The sequence below is a fragment of the Nanorana parkeri genome, unplaced genomic scaffold (assembly GCF_000935625.1).
Source record: "Nanorana parkeri isolate BGI_ZX_2015 unplaced genomic scaffold, ASM93562v1 scaffold569, whole genome shotgun sequence".
In the NCBI taxonomy this organism is placed as follows: Eukaryota; Metazoa; Chordata; class Amphibia; order Anura; family Dicroglossidae; genus Nanorana; species Nanorana parkeri.
Genome location: NW_017306837.1, coordinates 1,020,005 through 1,037,509, shown reverse-complemented (window position 1 = coordinate 1,037,509; position 17,505 = coordinate 1,020,005). Strand labels below are relative to the sequence as shown.

General features: G+C 39.4%; 1 protein-coding gene across 2 annotated transcripts in view; it reads right to left on the bottom strand.

The window, feature by feature from the left end:
• Positions 1–439: 439 nt before the first annotated feature.
• Positions 440–17,505, bottom strand: part of TMEM2 (transmembrane protein 2) — an 88,552-nt gene continuing 71,486 nt past the window's right edge. For both annotated transcript variants that reach the window (XM_018562273.1, XM_018562275.1), the window contains exons 19-25: positions 14,769–14,977; positions 12,249–12,422; positions 10,706–10,925; positions 8,838–8,939; positions 5,566–5,714; positions 3,275–3,381; positions 440–1,021 (exon numbers count right to left, since the gene is read on the bottom strand). In XM_018562273.1, the coding sequence (XP_018417775.1) occupies positions 825–1,021; positions 3,275–3,381; positions 5,566–5,714; positions 8,838–8,939; positions 10,706–10,925; positions 12,249–12,422; positions 14,769–14,977 (1,158 nt within the window). In that variant the 3' untranslated portion in view covers positions 440–824. The remainder of the gene's footprint in view (positions 1,022–3,274; positions 3,382–5,565; positions 5,715–8,837; positions 8,940–10,705; positions 10,926–12,248; positions 12,423–14,768; positions 14,978–17,505) is intronic.

The following is a 17,505-nucleotide window of genomic DNA, read 5'->3' as shown; positions in this document are numbered from 1 at the left end:
GCTGCCCCTGCCTGCTAGTCTCGGATTTAGTGATGTCACTCTTCTCCTTGCTGAATGCTCTAACATGAGGAAGCAATATAGAGCATTCAGCATGGAGAATAAGTATTCGGCCCTTGACGGAAGCGAATGGATATGCACAAGGCTATGCTGAGAGAAAGAGACACTCTTCCAGGGACATACTGACATTTTGTCATGGACATGTTGGCCACATGGAAAAACCATGTAACTAACTGTGAAGCCCTGCTGACTGCTGAAGTCTTCTGTGAATCAACATTCAGATGTACACAAACAGTGTTTTCTTCTGAGGTGCTGTGACCTTGCCATAATTGGACAGACTGAGGTTTTTTCTTCTTTTTACATAATTTTAAAATCTCTGCGGTTCAATCAGCCAGTGCATTTTTGCTTGGTTCATTTAAAAAAATGAAAACCATAATAGTAACTTGCAGAAAGATTTTAATGAAAATATCTTTCAAGTAAACCATGGTGCAAAGAAACACGCACTTTGAAAGCTTCCAGTCAGATCCATAAAATAAACACCATAAAATATCAGTGATATAAAAGTATAAAAAACAAATACAGTTTAGAGCACATACAAAACCACCCAAAGAACAAATCACATCTGCAAAACCTATCTTTACAAAAAGTCATAAAAAAACCCATTCATGACTATATACAACTAAAAGGTGCATTGGCATTAGGGCTTAGATTTTAAGCTCCCCTCTGTAATAAAACAGTAATTTGATTTACGCTGGATAACAGTGTAATTGCCATAAATTAAATAAGTTAGTTCACATTTTTTTTTTACCCTTAAGGTATATATTAATCTAATGTGTTTTTAAAGCTTTCTTCAAGAGGTCCACATCTTTTCTTTTACTTGTGCTGACTCTTCGACACTCATATGCTTCCTGCTGTAAAGGGATATATCTCTCTATCAGTCCCAAGCCCTGTCCAGCAGGACTTGTAGATAGTCTTGTCCAGGATGGTTTAAACTTTCCATTGAATCCTAAGAAGGCAATGCTACCTGAAACACAAGATACAAAAATAGACGTGAGCAAAATTAAATTAACTTCAACCAAAACATCTTCTTTTACTTTGACTTTTGTTGGGAAAGGTTAGAACCAATGTCATGTTACATTTTTATCTTTCCCGAGTCCCTCTCCTGGGGGGAGATTTCTCCTCACTTCTGGCAAGGCCATCTGGGCAGAGAGGTAAGGAGAACTCTTAAATACATGGACAACAAGTAAAACACTACTTTTGATAGAACAGGAAAGGGTTAGAACCAATGCAGGTTCCTATTGTCATCTGTTGTAATTGGGGCAGGAAGCAGAAATTCAGTCCATCTGAAGCTGCATGACTGAATAAATGTCAGTCAAAGTACGCTACCTCAGCGCCGAATACTGAAAAATGGCCCGGACAGAAAGGGGGTTTAACACTCCGGTCTTCAAGTGGTTAAGAACAAAAGCCTCTGCTCTAAGTACTCAGCAGCAGCAAAAAAAATAAATAAAAACACACCCAAAAAACATTAAACACCCACTTTCTTTTCTCTATTCCAATGCACTGTAGTAGTGTGTGTATTACCACAACACTCAATACTGAATTAGCACATTGCAATGTCATGCATTTTCTGTTATTGTGTGTTGCATCCATCTGGCTATAGGTATGCTCTATGGGAGCGCAGAACGTATAAAACACAAGAAGATCATAAATATTCCAAAGAATTTGCTTTGAAACATTTGATTTATTTTCCTGCTTTTTAATAAAACCTACCATAATAAAAATTTGTGGCCTGCCACTGTCAAACCTAGTACCATCAGTACCCCCGGAACAGGTTGTGCACCTGTCAGAACTCCTGATCTCAAAATGTTAAAGCCAGAGGATCCGCAGGTTTTAAGGGTCACCAAAATGTCAAGGTGGTGTTAGCTGGGATCAATCTACAGCTGGCTTTTTTTTGTAGGTCTTGGAAACAGTAAGTTCTTTATCCCAAAGCTCCTGATTCTTTTCCTGTCCACCTGGGAGTTTGAGGTGTTCCTGTACACCACTGAATATTCTAGCTCCTACTACTGTATTCCCTTATAATACAAAATATATTAAAATAATCCAGCAGGAAGAATAGAAAACCTTGTAATGGTCACAGCTGCTGAGCAGACTCCAGGAACTCAAGTGCAAAACAGAGTCCAAGTTTAGGAAACTTTCAGGTGGTTTAATGTTCCAGAATCTACCAAAATGAAATTTCAATTTTGGGTAAACTGATCCTAAGGAACTGTATGGTCAGTACCCCAAATTGTTGCACTCTCTATAGGTGCAGTAAAAGAGAAAGTGCCAACTTGAACTTAAGTTGTCATTAAAAGAAGAAACAACTATGGGTGTAATAAAGTGAACATCATGACTTTCCATACAGTAAGAAAAAAAAAGTCTGTTTTATTTCAGCAATGTGCATTTTTTAAATAGTTAAAGAGTGCTGGGAGGGGGTATTGACATATATTTTATTAACCTGTTCACAAAAATTCAAGCTCAAGACTGAGGCACCCATGCCCCTTAAGATAATTTTACTAAAAATATGAAAACATCTCACCGTGATAAGCTTACAGGCAGAGACAAGACTAATTAATAGCAGCTGGTATGGTAATGTAGAAATGACCGGATACAGGTTCTACATGCTTCTTGAAGCACATCTCACTTTTCAAAAATTCGCTATATAATATGATAATGTATGAACCACACCACGAGTGCCCCGATCCTCCATACCGGCCGTCCATCTCCAGATCCTGGCAATCACGCATAAGTGCCACCACCTTCAGTCTTCATTACTACTTCGTTAGCTAGCCAGTGTTCTCTGCGCCCTTTCTTGGTTTCTTGAACATTTGCATTTCACAGGTTCTCCTCCTGTTTTCCAGGGCTGCATACACGCCTCTAAGCCAACTTTTTGCCCATCCGAGTGCGCTGTTTACATGTTTTTTCTATATAATATGATAGCAGCTTGTAATATTGCTCTTGTGGCACATTAGGAAAGGGAAGATTTAATGTGAACCTGGTGTGGCACCTAACACATAAAATGAATATATCCTCCTGTGTGGGCTAATGTGTTGGTCTTTATGGTGCCCAATTTAGGTCATGCTTGGTGGGGGGGGTCTTGTAACTACTGCTCAGGCCTGTCAAAGTGTGCACCTGGAATTTACCGACTAGAACTATTACGTATAGGCACCTTTTTATTTCTGTATTGGTCAATATATTAGTTTTAAATATTTAGAGCCCTGTCAGGTTAAACACAACTCACCTTTGCTGTGAAGAAATGCTGGTTTGGCTGTTCCAAGAATATGTAATTGTTGTGCAAGATTACCAAAATCTGCAATGTATCCCCTTGATGCCAAAACAACTACTGATCTATAAAATAAAATTAGAACAAAAAAACAAAAAACACATGAACAAAATATTTTCAATTCGCTTAACAAAACCTAATAGTAATGGCAGTATTGCAGGAGCTTAGCTTAAAAGAGAACTATGTGGTAAGTGATTTTCCCCATTAATCTCTTACGGGTCACGGGAGGACATACACTAGCATCCTCCCGTGACCCAAAGCTCAGTATATCGCGAGCTACAGCTCGCGGTATACTGAGACCGCCACAGCCGGGATGGATCCTGACAATGCTGTAGAGATCCACCCAGCTGTCTAAATGACAGCTGGCTCTGCCTACCTAGAGGCAGAGCCGGCTGTGCCCGCCCCCTCCCCTGTGTGTCGCTCCAGTCAGCCCTGGAGGATCGGACCGGGGAGGGAATTCCTGCAGGGAGCCGTGACTGACAGTCACGGCTCTCTGCAGGGACATGATCGAGAAGTGAGCGAGCGACGGTATGTGTTCGCTCACTTCCCGATCTATTGAGCAGACGTGTGACAGTTTCATTGTCACACGGCGGCTCGAACTATGAGGATGAGTGAAAATCACTCACCTCATAGTTCTCCTTTAACTCCACAACATACATATTTTTTCAGACAGCTTTCACCTGTGTTGTTTTCTATTGCAAACCAGAAAGATTCACAAAAGTGGATATAGTGCTTTAGCAAATTCAATACTTGCCATGATCAATTATATAAACTGCAGGAAGAAATTCACATCTCCAAAAAATAGAACACATGAAAATTTAAAATGTTCTATGAAACCCAAGAAAAGTATATACTGGAATCTGATTGGTAAATCAGCCTTATTTCAATTTAGTATACATTTCTTTTCTGTATAATTTTTTAACTTTTACACTTTACTGCTGTATTCCTTTGTCTATAAAAGTAAACAGTCCCAGTTAATAAAAAAAATGGAGTGAATTGTCCCAATCCTCCCCTTTTTTATAAAGGATGAAAAGTGTGTGACAATGTCACTGTTAGAAATACAGCAGGGCTGTAGAGGGCTAGAAATACAGCAGGGTGCTTCTTATTAGGGAACAATCTGCCTAACTCTAACCCAGTCAGCCTCACAATATTAGACCAGAAGACAGTCAAAAAAAAAAAGGAAAGCAATCTTATTCATTCAGCACATGCCTCACACATTCCTTTCACATACTGGCCTTTTTAGCATGGGAGAAGCTAGGTTTAGGTTTATTTCTTTTTTATAGAGTAGTCAGACCCAACACTTAACTGCTGAAAAGTTTTATTTACAGTAGCTATAAAAACGTGGATTAGTTTGAGTTTTTATTTGTTGCAATTAATTTAAATCACTTTGCAGAGATCGATTTACATTTTTCCATGAAAGAATGTACTGTTGATCAGTGTATAAAAAAATAAAAAAGTCCAATCAAAACTTGACACAACAGGCAGTGATTATGTTTGATTGCCACTGCATTTGCAATTATGCAATAAGTTGTTTATAACCCAAACACCATAAACATTTTGGTTTAGCAGAAATGTTTTAAACACTTTTTCCCATATACTTTACAGAACCAAAGCAAGAGCAATTAAACATTTTTTACAGAGGCATATTTATACACAGCAGATGAATCTAGGTGCCTGAAATCACCCTATATATTTGGGGTGAATGTAGCATGTCTATTATAGGAATCACTTGCACATGAATGATAAACTGTGAGCAGTAAATGTGCAAAACAGATCCGCCCCAGCAGCTTGTAGTATTTTAAGACCTGGATAAGCAGCTAAAGGGCCATCACAGCTCTACAATTGATTGTATAATGCATCAATTTCCATGTACAGCCAAACCAAGAAGAGAGCATTATTCCAACCTAAAATACAGCCAGCTACAGACAAACCTGGGAGATGTATATTGAAGGGGCCTGCCAGAATAGAAACACGGGAGTTGTCCCAGTTAAAGTGCCACCTATACAGCATTTAAAACAGACAAATGGCATTCCTGGTGATCACACTTACAAAGCCAGCAATGACAGCTCCCATATGCCTATCTTGACAGGTTCCTTTAAACATATATATGTATATGACTTTTACATTTTTTAAGAAAGGGAAAAAACTTCTATTGTAATAAGCAATTGTAATAAGACAGCAGATGTATTTGTATCATTACTAAACCATAAATCACTGTTTAAACCCTTGTTTCAAAGAAAAGAAAGTACCTTTGAGGAACTTTGCTTCCTAAATATTTTTCCAGACGCTCAAAATCTTCTTGTGGAAAGTACAAGTCTTCTTTAACTATTCCAGTGCAAGCATCGATGACCACAACTAATAAACCAGTCTTCTTGGATGAATACTTGGTGCCATTAACCTAAAAAGAACATGAAAGCAGAATAAGGGTTTGCCAACTGCAACAGGGCATTGCCAGTGCCATAGCAGCCTTCACAACCTGCATATGGAAACCTATGATGACATTGCTTATAAGAAGATTCCTTTCAACTGTCAGGGCAAGACAGTCAAGGAAATTCAGCACTGATGCTCATTTACATTTCCTACCTGTAGGTGAACTTTAAGAATACGTAATTGGAGAGAATAAGAGCCAGAAGGTTTAAGTCAATAAATAGCAGGTCTGCAAATATTTTAGTTTGCATAACATTCCCTTCAGTTAGTTTTTAAATTACTACAGTTCAGCATCTGACCTCCAACATATTTCAGAAGGAAAAAATATTTATCAAAAGAGCTTATAACTCCAAACTACTATGACATTAAATATTAAAAAAATTACAACAAGCAAATTAGAGGGTATGCTTTCGCTATAATAAACAAATATTCAATATGAAGAGCGTGAGCCCCTCATAATGGCCACAGCCAGTATGCAGACCACGGAACTCAAGCACAGAGATCTCACCAACACCATTTCTTATGGTTATAACTAGGGATGCACCGAAACCGGTTTTTTGGTATCGAGTACGAGTACCGATACTTATATTTCGGTACTCGACGATAACGAGTACCGAAAAACCGGTACTTCTGGTAGCCTAGAGCCGTCTTCCCGGGCAATCAGGAAGCCTGGAAGGCTTCCTGATTGCCGACTCCATAACTCTCCATCATCTACAAAAGGCAATATTTGTCTAAGGCTTGTCATAAGTTAAACAATCTGATTGCACAAGCTCTGTACAATCTGCTTTAGAATTACAAAAACGATGTAATATGAAGACAAACCTAAAAAATCTATTCAATTAGTATCACATCAGGCAGGCCCTTACACTACATACTTGTTGGTAGATCTAAGAGATTGTACAAATCCAATTGTATAGCGTGAGGCCAGCCGTAAGCAGGCTAACATTTTAATCTGTTTCATAAATACGTATAAAATGATGTGATTAAGAGAAAGTATAGTGCAGTGCAGTTTTACCCTGGAAACATAACTGGGGGTGGGGGTAAACTGGTTCAATAATATGAGCCCCTCACTGGCTGTGGCTTCTCTAGATACAGAGAAGCTATTGGGGTTGATTTACTAAAGGCAAATAGGCTGTTCACTGTCACTGTAGCTTAGTAAATGAGGTGAAGCTCTGCTGACTTCCATCATCCAATCATGTGCAAGCAAAGATACTGTTTTTTTTCCCCCTTGCACATGATTGGGTATTTTTTGCAAAGTGAATTTTCTCCTCTATTCTTAAGATAAGCGCTGCACATTGAACAGCCTTTTTGCCTTTAGAAAATCAACCCCAATATCTCCCTGGCCCCCAGTTAACCCACAGGTATAGAGCGCAGCTTTCTGTATGCTGCTTGAACCCCTGTGACACACACCTTCTCAAGGCATAAGGCATATGGATCTCTGTGTGTGTGTGTGTGTGCGTGCGCATTACACAGGAAACAGTCGTTGGCCAGAAGGATTTTAAGCGTTTTTAGCTTTTGTAATTTTGCATCAGTAAATAAAGGTATATGATGCGGGTGCCGTGCACAGTTCTCTGCCTGTGCAGAGAGCAGAGTTGTGGGAGGAACTCAGCAGGTCCACCCACTACATACTGCCTGCAGGAAACTATGGAAGGGGGCAGATACAAGACCAGTCACCCTGCTTAAGGAGGAAGAGCAGCAGTGACTGGTCTTAATACAAGAAGCTCCTGAACAAAGACAAAATGTCACAATGGATTACTGCACAGATCTGGGAGAAATACAAAAAGCATACTGAGATTCAAGTATATATGTCTCTTGTATTCAGACAATGTTTGCTTATCCTGGAGTTCAGGATGATTTGTAATGATGTACACTAGAAAACAGAGGTACTTAAAGAGACAGTGTATAACACTATAATGTATTTACAGTAATCACATTATTTGAGTAATCACATTATTTTTATACTGTATAACCTAGAGATTTGTAGATTAGTAACTAGGAGTTTTTAGTGGCTCACATACTCAGTCTAATCGGTTCTGAACCATATTTAATTTTTTTTTTAACTACAAAAATATGAAACAAAGTACAGTACAGTATGAAGAGAGTGAACACTAACCATTGCACTTACTTTGGAGCCATGCTGGATTGAATAATACTGTACAGTACTGTATGTGCTAAAAAGCACACAAAAAAGCTTCACAGCAAGTGTGCACAGGTCTGTCTGTGACCGCGATCTCGAATAGAGGAAGCCACGACCACGTGTAGGAGCGGAGAAGATAGCCACGTTCGTGTTCGTCACCCGGTTTGGAGTTCGCGAACGGAGGCAAATTTTTCTTTTTATTATGGATAGCATAGAGGATGGTTAAAACTTCTGTCAGTTTTTTATTGCCATCTGTGTCTTATTAAGGAGATTTCCTTCACTTCCTGTCCTCTAGACTCAACAGGAAGTGAGAGAATATCTTTCCAATGTGACCCCCCTTAGACAGTTGTTACAAGTGTCCTGGCTATAGGATTTCTCTTTTGTTCCTGTTCTGGTAGCAACTCAGTTTTTCATTCCTGGTAGCATGATGGTAGGTGATCAGGACAATTATAGAGTGTGTGTCTCCCTAATGGGGAAACAGACAGCAATGAAAAAAAACCTGACAGTGTTTGTAAGCTTTTACCATGTTATCCAAAACTAAAAAAAAGCAACACTAAAAGTTTTGCTTTTAGTTATACTTTAGATTTTACCATCTCAGTAAACATTCACAATGGGTTTGATCAAGAAACACAGTTCACTTAACAAAATTACTATTCACTGAGCATAATAAATACAATGAATCTGTGTTCATTTTAAAATCAACCAATCAAATGCTAGCAAACATCATGCTTGCTTTTTTTTCCCTGGCACATGATTGGGTATTGCAAGTAAACACGGGTTAATATTTTTGTACTATTACTTTTATTCACTCTGCAAATTAAGCAAACACGTATGGGTAAATTCACTTACTTTACTTAGATAAGTGAACCACCTCTGCTCATTTAGTAAATCAACCATGATGAACCAGCAGCAGTTACTCCACACCTATTGTTATACACAGACCATGTGTTAGCTTACCGCAATAAATGATTCAACTGCCCCTTGCTGGATTTCTTCTTTGCTAAGAGACTGGATTTCCAAAGGGAGGTAGATATTGTGAGGATCACTGGCAAAAACCACCTAACACAAAAACGATAACATTACAAACATAACCAACACAAATATCTTTATTAACGCTCACACTTCCAATATTGTCAGAAACATTGTACAATGCACTGTATTACTACAGCTTATGCTGGCCATAAACTGATTGTGAAATACCTTTAGCCTTTTGTGCATACACATACATACAGAGTACACATTTAGCAAAGGGGATGTATGAATCGGTCACTTTGCAGGTAAGACTGACAGGTCATTTGCTTATTTCAATAACGAATCTACACATCTATTAAACCTATTTACCCTGACAATCTACTACAGCTTTCATTAAATAGCCAGCTGTCATCCACTGCCATCATTAAGCTTGATCATATTTTAACTCAAGAATATATGTGATATTTTCCACAGCGTGAGGCTGCAAGATGGGCAGGCTTTCAAATGAACAGTACATACGTATATTCATTTACAAGTTCCCAATGAATTTTTACAAGATGGATTTCTTGGTAAACATCTGGAGGTCAAACTTGTAAATTGGAAGGCTACAGCAGAAAGTTTTAATGGGTTTAGAGATTTGTTATTGCTCAAACTTTACAGAGAGTCTTTGTTTATGAAGTTAAAATATTGGGGCATTGTCAGTCACAGGTTATCTAGTTCATCTGTTTAAACCATGGTGAAAGGTAGCCATTCATCTACACAGAAGGAGTTAAAGGATTTTGTGTAATCTTCAGAATATCAAAAAAATCCTCAATTGCATTAACAGATATCACATATAACAGTCTTTTCGGTGCCTGGGTATAGTGAAAAAAAAAAAAACAGGTGGGATCTTTCAGAAACTTAATATACTGGAGACTCAGAGGAGTCCTGTGTTAAATCAGACTGTATTTCAAAGTTCATCTTTGGCCATTTAAAAGTTAATATGTCAGTTATGGGTTATACTGTTGCACTTGCTGGCTTCTCTGTTTCAACCCACCAACACCAGCAAGGTGGGAGCCTTCTAAGTATTGCCACAGAAATTATGCATGTGCTTTACAGCCCTCACCTTTAAGAGCTTGTATGCATTCTGTGGATCACTATTGGTCAGTAGTCAGTAAGTCTTAGCTGTATACAGGTAAAGGTATCCAATGGGCCTCTTACCAGTTTATTTGACTCTATGCAGAGCACATGAGCAGTCCCCTTTCTACTCTTCTTTGGGAGAAGGTTAATGGACCAACAGGAAATAGCATATTTTAACAATCATAATTGGGCAGTGCCATTACGATGTAGATACCCGTATTTGAGCTTTACAAAACCATTTAGAGAAGGAGATCATCAAGGATGGACTGGGCACCCATGATCCTCAATGGAGTATCAGTACAGGAGAAAACTGACAAAGGCCTTCCAGAAAATGTAGAAAATTACTGAATATGCCTGCAGGTACCTGAGGATGATGCATTCTGCAATTAGCCCTGTTACCACTTCATTATACCAAAATCAGTATAAGTTTGCTTTAGCCCTCTAGCATCTACTAAAACTAGAGCATTCATTTTGGGTGCTTAGACCCTTTAACTTCTCCACAGCTGTTCTTTTAGGGTTACCATTTGACTGACAGCTTCAATTAAACCCTTAAAGTTAAATGTTAAGAAAACACAGGAAGGCTTGTTGTCTTAATTAGCACTGAAAGCTAGTGCCAAAACAGCACATACAACAATACCTTCACAACGTGCACTATTACTGGCATTCATTTGTTCTGCTGAACGGGGAAAACCTTTAAAATCCAATAAACATTTCAGCATTAATGTCATTACTACCTGAGAAGCTCCACAGCTGGTACATGTGGCAGTTGATTTTGCTGGCATTGGTTTGGTTGCAGTAGGTGCTTTGGAATATTTGGGATAGGCTTTGGTCATGCAGTTGCTGTTCGCTTTGGATCGAAATGTGGCATTGATCATAACTCTTTCACATCCCTGAGAAGAGCAGTAGCTGTGACTTTCACGATTGTGCTTTGCTTGTAAAAAGAGAAAAAGTAACCTAAAAAAAAAAAATGGCAAAAAAAATTCAAATTGCGTCCAAAAATAAGGTGCCAATCGAAAATACTACTTTCAGGCTGAATCAAACAATATTGCTTCAAGTTATTAAACAACCATGAATAGCAGCTATGTTTATTCCCACAGATGGATTTCTTTATTTATTAATATTTATACTTGTTGGATCTGGAGGACAAATCTGGTCAGTTTGTACCGTAGAAAGTGGGTCTTCTCCTCCAAACAAGTAATAACACCAGGTGGTTATTATTACACTGTCAAGATAAACACGATGAGTTACATTCAAGCATATTAGAGCTTTATTGCAACTCCTTTGTACAGGTTACAAACATTTGATATTTCAGCTGCTTTTTCTAATAGCAGGTAAGGTAAAATGGAATAAAAAATGTAGGTCCATTTCTATCTGCAGTAGCTGGATCACCCACTGACTTTTCTTAGCTTTTATAAACTACAACTTGAATTTGTGTCTGCTCACGCGACGGGGCCTCATGGGGAAAGGGGGAGGTCATTTCCTGGCTCCTGTGGGGAGATCTCATGTTTGACCCATAAAGGCATTAATCCTTTTTTTGTGATTTGAACAGACATGTTGGAATAATGACATTATTGAATGTCTCTTTTCGCTTCACACTTCGATTACCAAGTTTGCTTTTAATACATATTTAAATGACCAAGTAGAGAGTCTATAATCGTATTAAAAAAAAAAAATATTTATTTCAGATTGTTTAATTATAGAGTTTCATTGCAAAGGTCCTCCATAGAATAATACAAATTCTCATTAGAAACCAGGTTTGAAAATAACCATCTTCAATAGCTGCTGTAATTGCCTAATCACCACACAGACGGTCTTTTTCAATAAAGAGTGATTGCTCTTAAGTGCAAATTCCTAGGTGCAGTCAGCCACAGCAACCAATCACATTTCACTCTGCTAAAGTCAGACAAGGACAATATGCGGCTCTGGATTACTGTTCTCTCAGCAATAAGGCATCAAAATATGAAACATATTTACTGAAAAAAGGTTCTACTTGCACTACTATAAAATACATTTAAATGCAAAGTTACTGGACTGAAAAGCCTCGGCAGTTAAAAGTTGGAATGAAACAACTGACATTTTTCTGCATGAGAGTACAAAATATATATTCCCAACCTTCCTCTTTAAAAGCAGATATCTTAATTTACTTTTTATCACATGACTGACGGTTTCTAAAATTCTGCATTCCATCTACTCTATGAAAGAAAGGCTTGATGGCTTGTTCACGGTATTTTACACATTTTGTGGTTTTGACATATAATACTATAATCCTTTTATTACCCAGTACTGTTGTCAAAGAAGTACTTTGCCTGCGTTCGTATCTTCTCCAGTTCATCTAGAGAGTTCACAGGTTGGTATTCTTCTACAGGAAAAGTCTGGCTTTTAACAATCTGTGACATCACCTGAAAGCTGGTGTCTGGTGGGTAACAAAGGCCGACTCTGATCCAGTCACCTCTGTAAGGAAAAGAGGTGAATTAAACAAAGTAGGCACAAGTGAGATCGCATTAGAAGAAAAAAGCAATCTTGATAGATGACGGGAAAATATTTAGGGTAATAGTTGAGCTACTAAAATGGTGACTAAGTGGTTAGTTCTACTGCCTTGTATGACTAGGTTTCCCTGTTTGAATACAAGCCAAACCAATATATGCATGGAGTTTGCATGTTCTCCCTGTGCTTGGGTTTCTTCTGGGTGCTCTTACACACCCAAAAACATGGTTGTAGGTTAACCTTCTTGGAGGTATTCCCGAGTGTGGCTCAGGGTTAATTTTCTGTACCATAAGCGGTAACCCCGAGCCACACTCGGGAATACACAGCGCGTCTCTTACCTTGTCCCTCGAGCCGCAATGTGTCCTCCGGCCGATGCTAGCATCCGTCTTCCGGGTTCCGTCCCTTGCGAGCAGCCGCGTCGCAGGGGGGCGGAACATTCAAAAGCAAAAAAAAACCCCCCCGAAAATAAATAGAAAAAAAAAAAATCATATCGCCAGGGAGGTTAACTGTTTCCTGTCTATACTGGCCCTAGTGGTTGTGCGATAGGGACCTTCGATTGTAAGCTCTTGAGGGCAGGGACAGACGTGAATGTACAGTATATAAAATGCTGTGCATAAATTATTGGCTCTATATATACAGAAAATGCCTGTAATAATAATAAAAAGTTAAAGCTGTATGAGATGGATTTTTTACTACACTGCCTTGTATTTTAGGACACTGATACCTACTGTCTTAGGATTCACATGTTGAAAACGTCTAATTTGATAATGTAATCTGTTATACTCTTGTCATAAAGAAATCATTTGAAAATCAGTTCAGTAAAATATGCAAGTTACTTCAAAGTGAACCCATACAAACAAAAAAAAAAGCTGGTCGCACGCCAGATGCCACTGGAATATCTCTGCGGCTAAGCCTGTGATTGGGTGAAACATGTCAGTGGGGGCGGCCCTTGGGCGGGACACCAGTGATGTGGTTCAATAAACTATCCCAGCAGAATCCAGTGTGCGGCCAGCTTTTCTTCTGTTTGTATAGGCTCATGTTGGAGTTAGGATGTGCTCCCAGTAGCAAGCACCCGGCTCATTCCTTCTGTGAGCTGTGGAGGAGCGGTACTTCTTTTGTGTGTACTTACACACAAAATTCACTTATCCGTTCTGCTGACCTAAAGTAACCCACCATCCCACAGCCAAAGCCAGCTGCAATGTTGTGAGCCTGCAGTTTGTATGCGCGAGTTTAGCGTTCGGTTATCTGCACGTTTATACGCATTGGCCACATTTTTACATGTGTGAAAATGCACAGAAATGAAGACACGCGTTTTGACTGGCAGCTTAAGAAACATTGCGGTCAATGGATGAAATGATCATACAAGCGTGCAAGAAAATGTGCAACATGCTTCTGCCGTGCATTTTCTGACATTTCCATTGAACTCTATGGGGTAAAATGAGCTTAAAAACTGCCAAAAGAAGCTCATGTACTATTTTCTGCATTTGGTGTTTTCCTGCTGGCATTTTGCTACTCAGGTGCGAACAGGGGCCATTAAAAATCATGGGATTTCTTGGGTTGGGCGTTGAAAAGCTCTTTTCCTACTGCTGAAAAACACCTAGGTGTGAACTAGGCCTAAGAAAGGATGAATCTTCCCAGAAGAGACACACATTAGTAAAAGCCTGACCAGGGTCCTAACCACTTATCACTCTATCCTAAAGTAAAAGATACACTTTAACCACTTAACATCGGCAAGTTACATCTCCTTCATTATCAGGGCCTTATATCCGTTTTCTGTGCTGCCATACTTTGACTGACAATGACTCAGTCATACAACACTGTATTCTGAATTTATATATTTTTTCAGACAGATAGAGCTTTTGGTTTTCTTTTCTTTCTTTTTGGTATTTAATAACCACAGTTTTTTGTTTTTTTCATTCTTTGCTATATAAAAGGAAAAAAAGATACACAGAGCAGAAGGACAGCAGAGATGTTGTTAGTCCCTCTCCTATGTGTGTGCTGTCACTTAGACCTAATTAACATTTGTCTCCTTGTAAACAGCACAGTGGTGAAGTGAAGGGGTAAACCACGCTAATTCAGCAACCACAAACTGGATCAGAACGGGAGCAAGTACTTCATACACTCAGTCCCCTGGGGGATTACACACAGACTTAAAATTATAGTGAAACTTTTTCCTTAACATTATTATACAACAAAAAATGGTTTCTCATTTTCACATTCCGTAAGATTAAAGTAAGGCTGTTAAGCTGAAAGTGGCAGGCTAATACTTTTGTTTAACAAGATCAACCATCAAGCAATTGAATCTAAACTTACTTATCGAAGTTTATTAGGTAAAGGTGAATGGTTTGTGGAGCCTGTGCATTCCAGTGTATGGTGTAACCTTTCTGCAGCATCACTACTGGCTGATACTGCTGGGAAGGTGCCTTTTGATTAATTCCTCTGAGAGACATAGGCTTGGATGGGTACTCATCTCTTGCAATGGTCATGGTGAGATTCTGTGGATTTCGAGCCTGAATATAGACCTAGTGAAAAGAGAAACAAGATAAAACTTAAAATTCTAGAGTTTAAAGCTTTATTTCTTTCTCATTGACGGTGCGCATTGCTTTGGGAAAATATCTGTATTAACCTGATGCTTTACTATTTTATATCTGTTGTGCCATGCGTACAGAATTTCATCATATGTGTGAGATATTTAAAGAAGAATTATGGCCTCCCTTAATGTAAAGAAGGATTTGGCTCAGTCAGGAAAGGATTTTTTTTTTTTTTCAAATATTTTTATTGATTTAAGGTAAGAAGCATCAGAATGACAATATCATAACAAATCAAATCAAAGCATGTGACATTCACATTGCATCAATGTAATCGACAGTATTACATGCACGGGTCGAATCCTGGAATGTAGAAACATCTACCATTGTCAATTAAAGAATAAACAATAAAAGCGCTTGGATGTGTGTATCCCTGCATTTTGGGGGACATATTATCAGTGAATTTCTAGGCATGCGAATACCCAAGTTATGTCCGGGGGAACTTTCTGGTGGTGGAGTTGAAAGAATGCACAAAGGGGGCATGGTAGTTAGATGTGATAACAAGAATGGGTATTCCAGGTTTCGATAATTATGTTGGTTGCAGTACAATTGATGGCATGGGGGAGGGGGGTCAGAAGAGAACAGCAAGGGGTGGGGAGTAGGTGGGTGAAAAGTGAAAAGGGGAGGGAGGGGGTTAGGGATAGCCTGGCTATGGTCGCGGGAGGGTGAGAGGTTGTGGGAGCAGTAATAGGTTGCCCTTCACAAAGTGAGGAGGCGGTAGTCTGCGTTAGATGGCATGAATCTTTCAATCCAGGGGGACCATATTCTCTCATACTTCTGCATGGTGTTTTCAGTTTGCGCCGTCCGCTTCTCATGCGACATTGTCCAGTTTACATGGCGTTTGAGGCTAGAGATGCTAAGCGTAGGAGAGAGCCATGATTTAGCTATTTCCCGTTTAGCCGCTGTTAGGACATGGAGGCATAATTTGAATTCAGCTACAGGCAGACCCATTGGTTTACAGTTGAGGAGGGCGAAAGTCGGGTCTTTACATATGGTGCGTTGGAAAAGGGACGAAAGTATGTTAAATACACGATCCCAATATTTGGCGACTTTCGGGCACTGCCACCATATGTGGTAGAAGGAACCCTGATCCTGGCATCCCCTAAAACATAATGGAGAGGATTGTGGCTGAAATTTCGCAATCCTCGTCGGTACCATGTACCATCGTAGTAACACTTTATAATTAATCTCCAACATACTGACGCAGCGTGAGCTAGATTTCGTGTTGTGCCAGATTTGTTGCCACATGTCGTCCTCCAGAGGGGGCCCTAGATCTCGCTCCCATTTGGATGTGTAGGACGGGGGAGGTTGGTCAGGGGATGACAATATGTGATTGTACATTGTGGATATGACTCCGGAGGCATGGGGTTTATCTCGGCAAATTCGTTCAAATGGGCTCAGTGATTCGGTTAGGGACAATCGTCGCGTCTGAGTGAGAATGAAATTCTTAATTTGAAGGTATCGAAAGAGTTCTTTAGCAGGTAGGTTGTAATGTTCTTGGAGGTACGGGAAAGGTTTCACACCTGTTGTGGTCTGAAGTTTTCCGAGTAGTGTAAGGCCTTTGTCAGACCAGATTTTGAAACTAGTGGGGTTAGAGGAGGCTGGTGGAAAATTAGGGTTGCGCAGGTAAGACAATGGCAATTGTGGGGAGATTAGGTTCTTAGTTTTGTTAAGGGAGTCCCAGAGACGAAGTGAGGAGGCCGTGATGGAGGAAAGGATTTTTTATTGTTTATTTTATGAGTGGTTGCTCATCACATAGTATATGTATTTGGAACCTGTTTCGAATGCCATACAGGAGCCTTTAGTTGCATTTCAAAATTATACAAATTATGGCACACAGAGTATAAAATATAAATCTTCTAGTGCATTATATATATGTTATTATATGCAACATTGTTCATGCCCATGTCACCATAACAAGACCACCATTAAAAAGCCTGGTCATAGACACCAGGCCTGAAGCCTGTGCCACAGGTTCCCAAACATTCATAACTGTCAGTGGACCAAAATCAGTGGAAAAACAGTGATTACTAAATGCTGCCTTGCTGTGGAATTCTGCCTCTATGAAAATCTGAAACCAGAGATGCAGCCTACAATTTTCTTCAACAGTTTCCTGTAAAAGCAGGGGTTAAGGCAGTCTGCGAATCAGCCAAAATTCAATGGTTCACATGAACCATTGGAGCAGACAGTACTGGTGATGTCATATCACCACACAGGGACAGTTAGGATTCTGGCACAGCGCAGCATTGTATTGTGAAACTGATGGAAACATGATGTGGATATACCCATACAAAACCACACTAGAGCATCAAATATCAGTGTACTTCTCATTTTAACTGATATGGAGCTTCAAGTGATCTGAAACCACAAAAGCCAACTGAAAACCGCTTAAAAAAGAAAAAGCAATCAGAAGAAAAAACATTTAACTCTCCAGCAGCTATGTTAATGAATGTATATACATG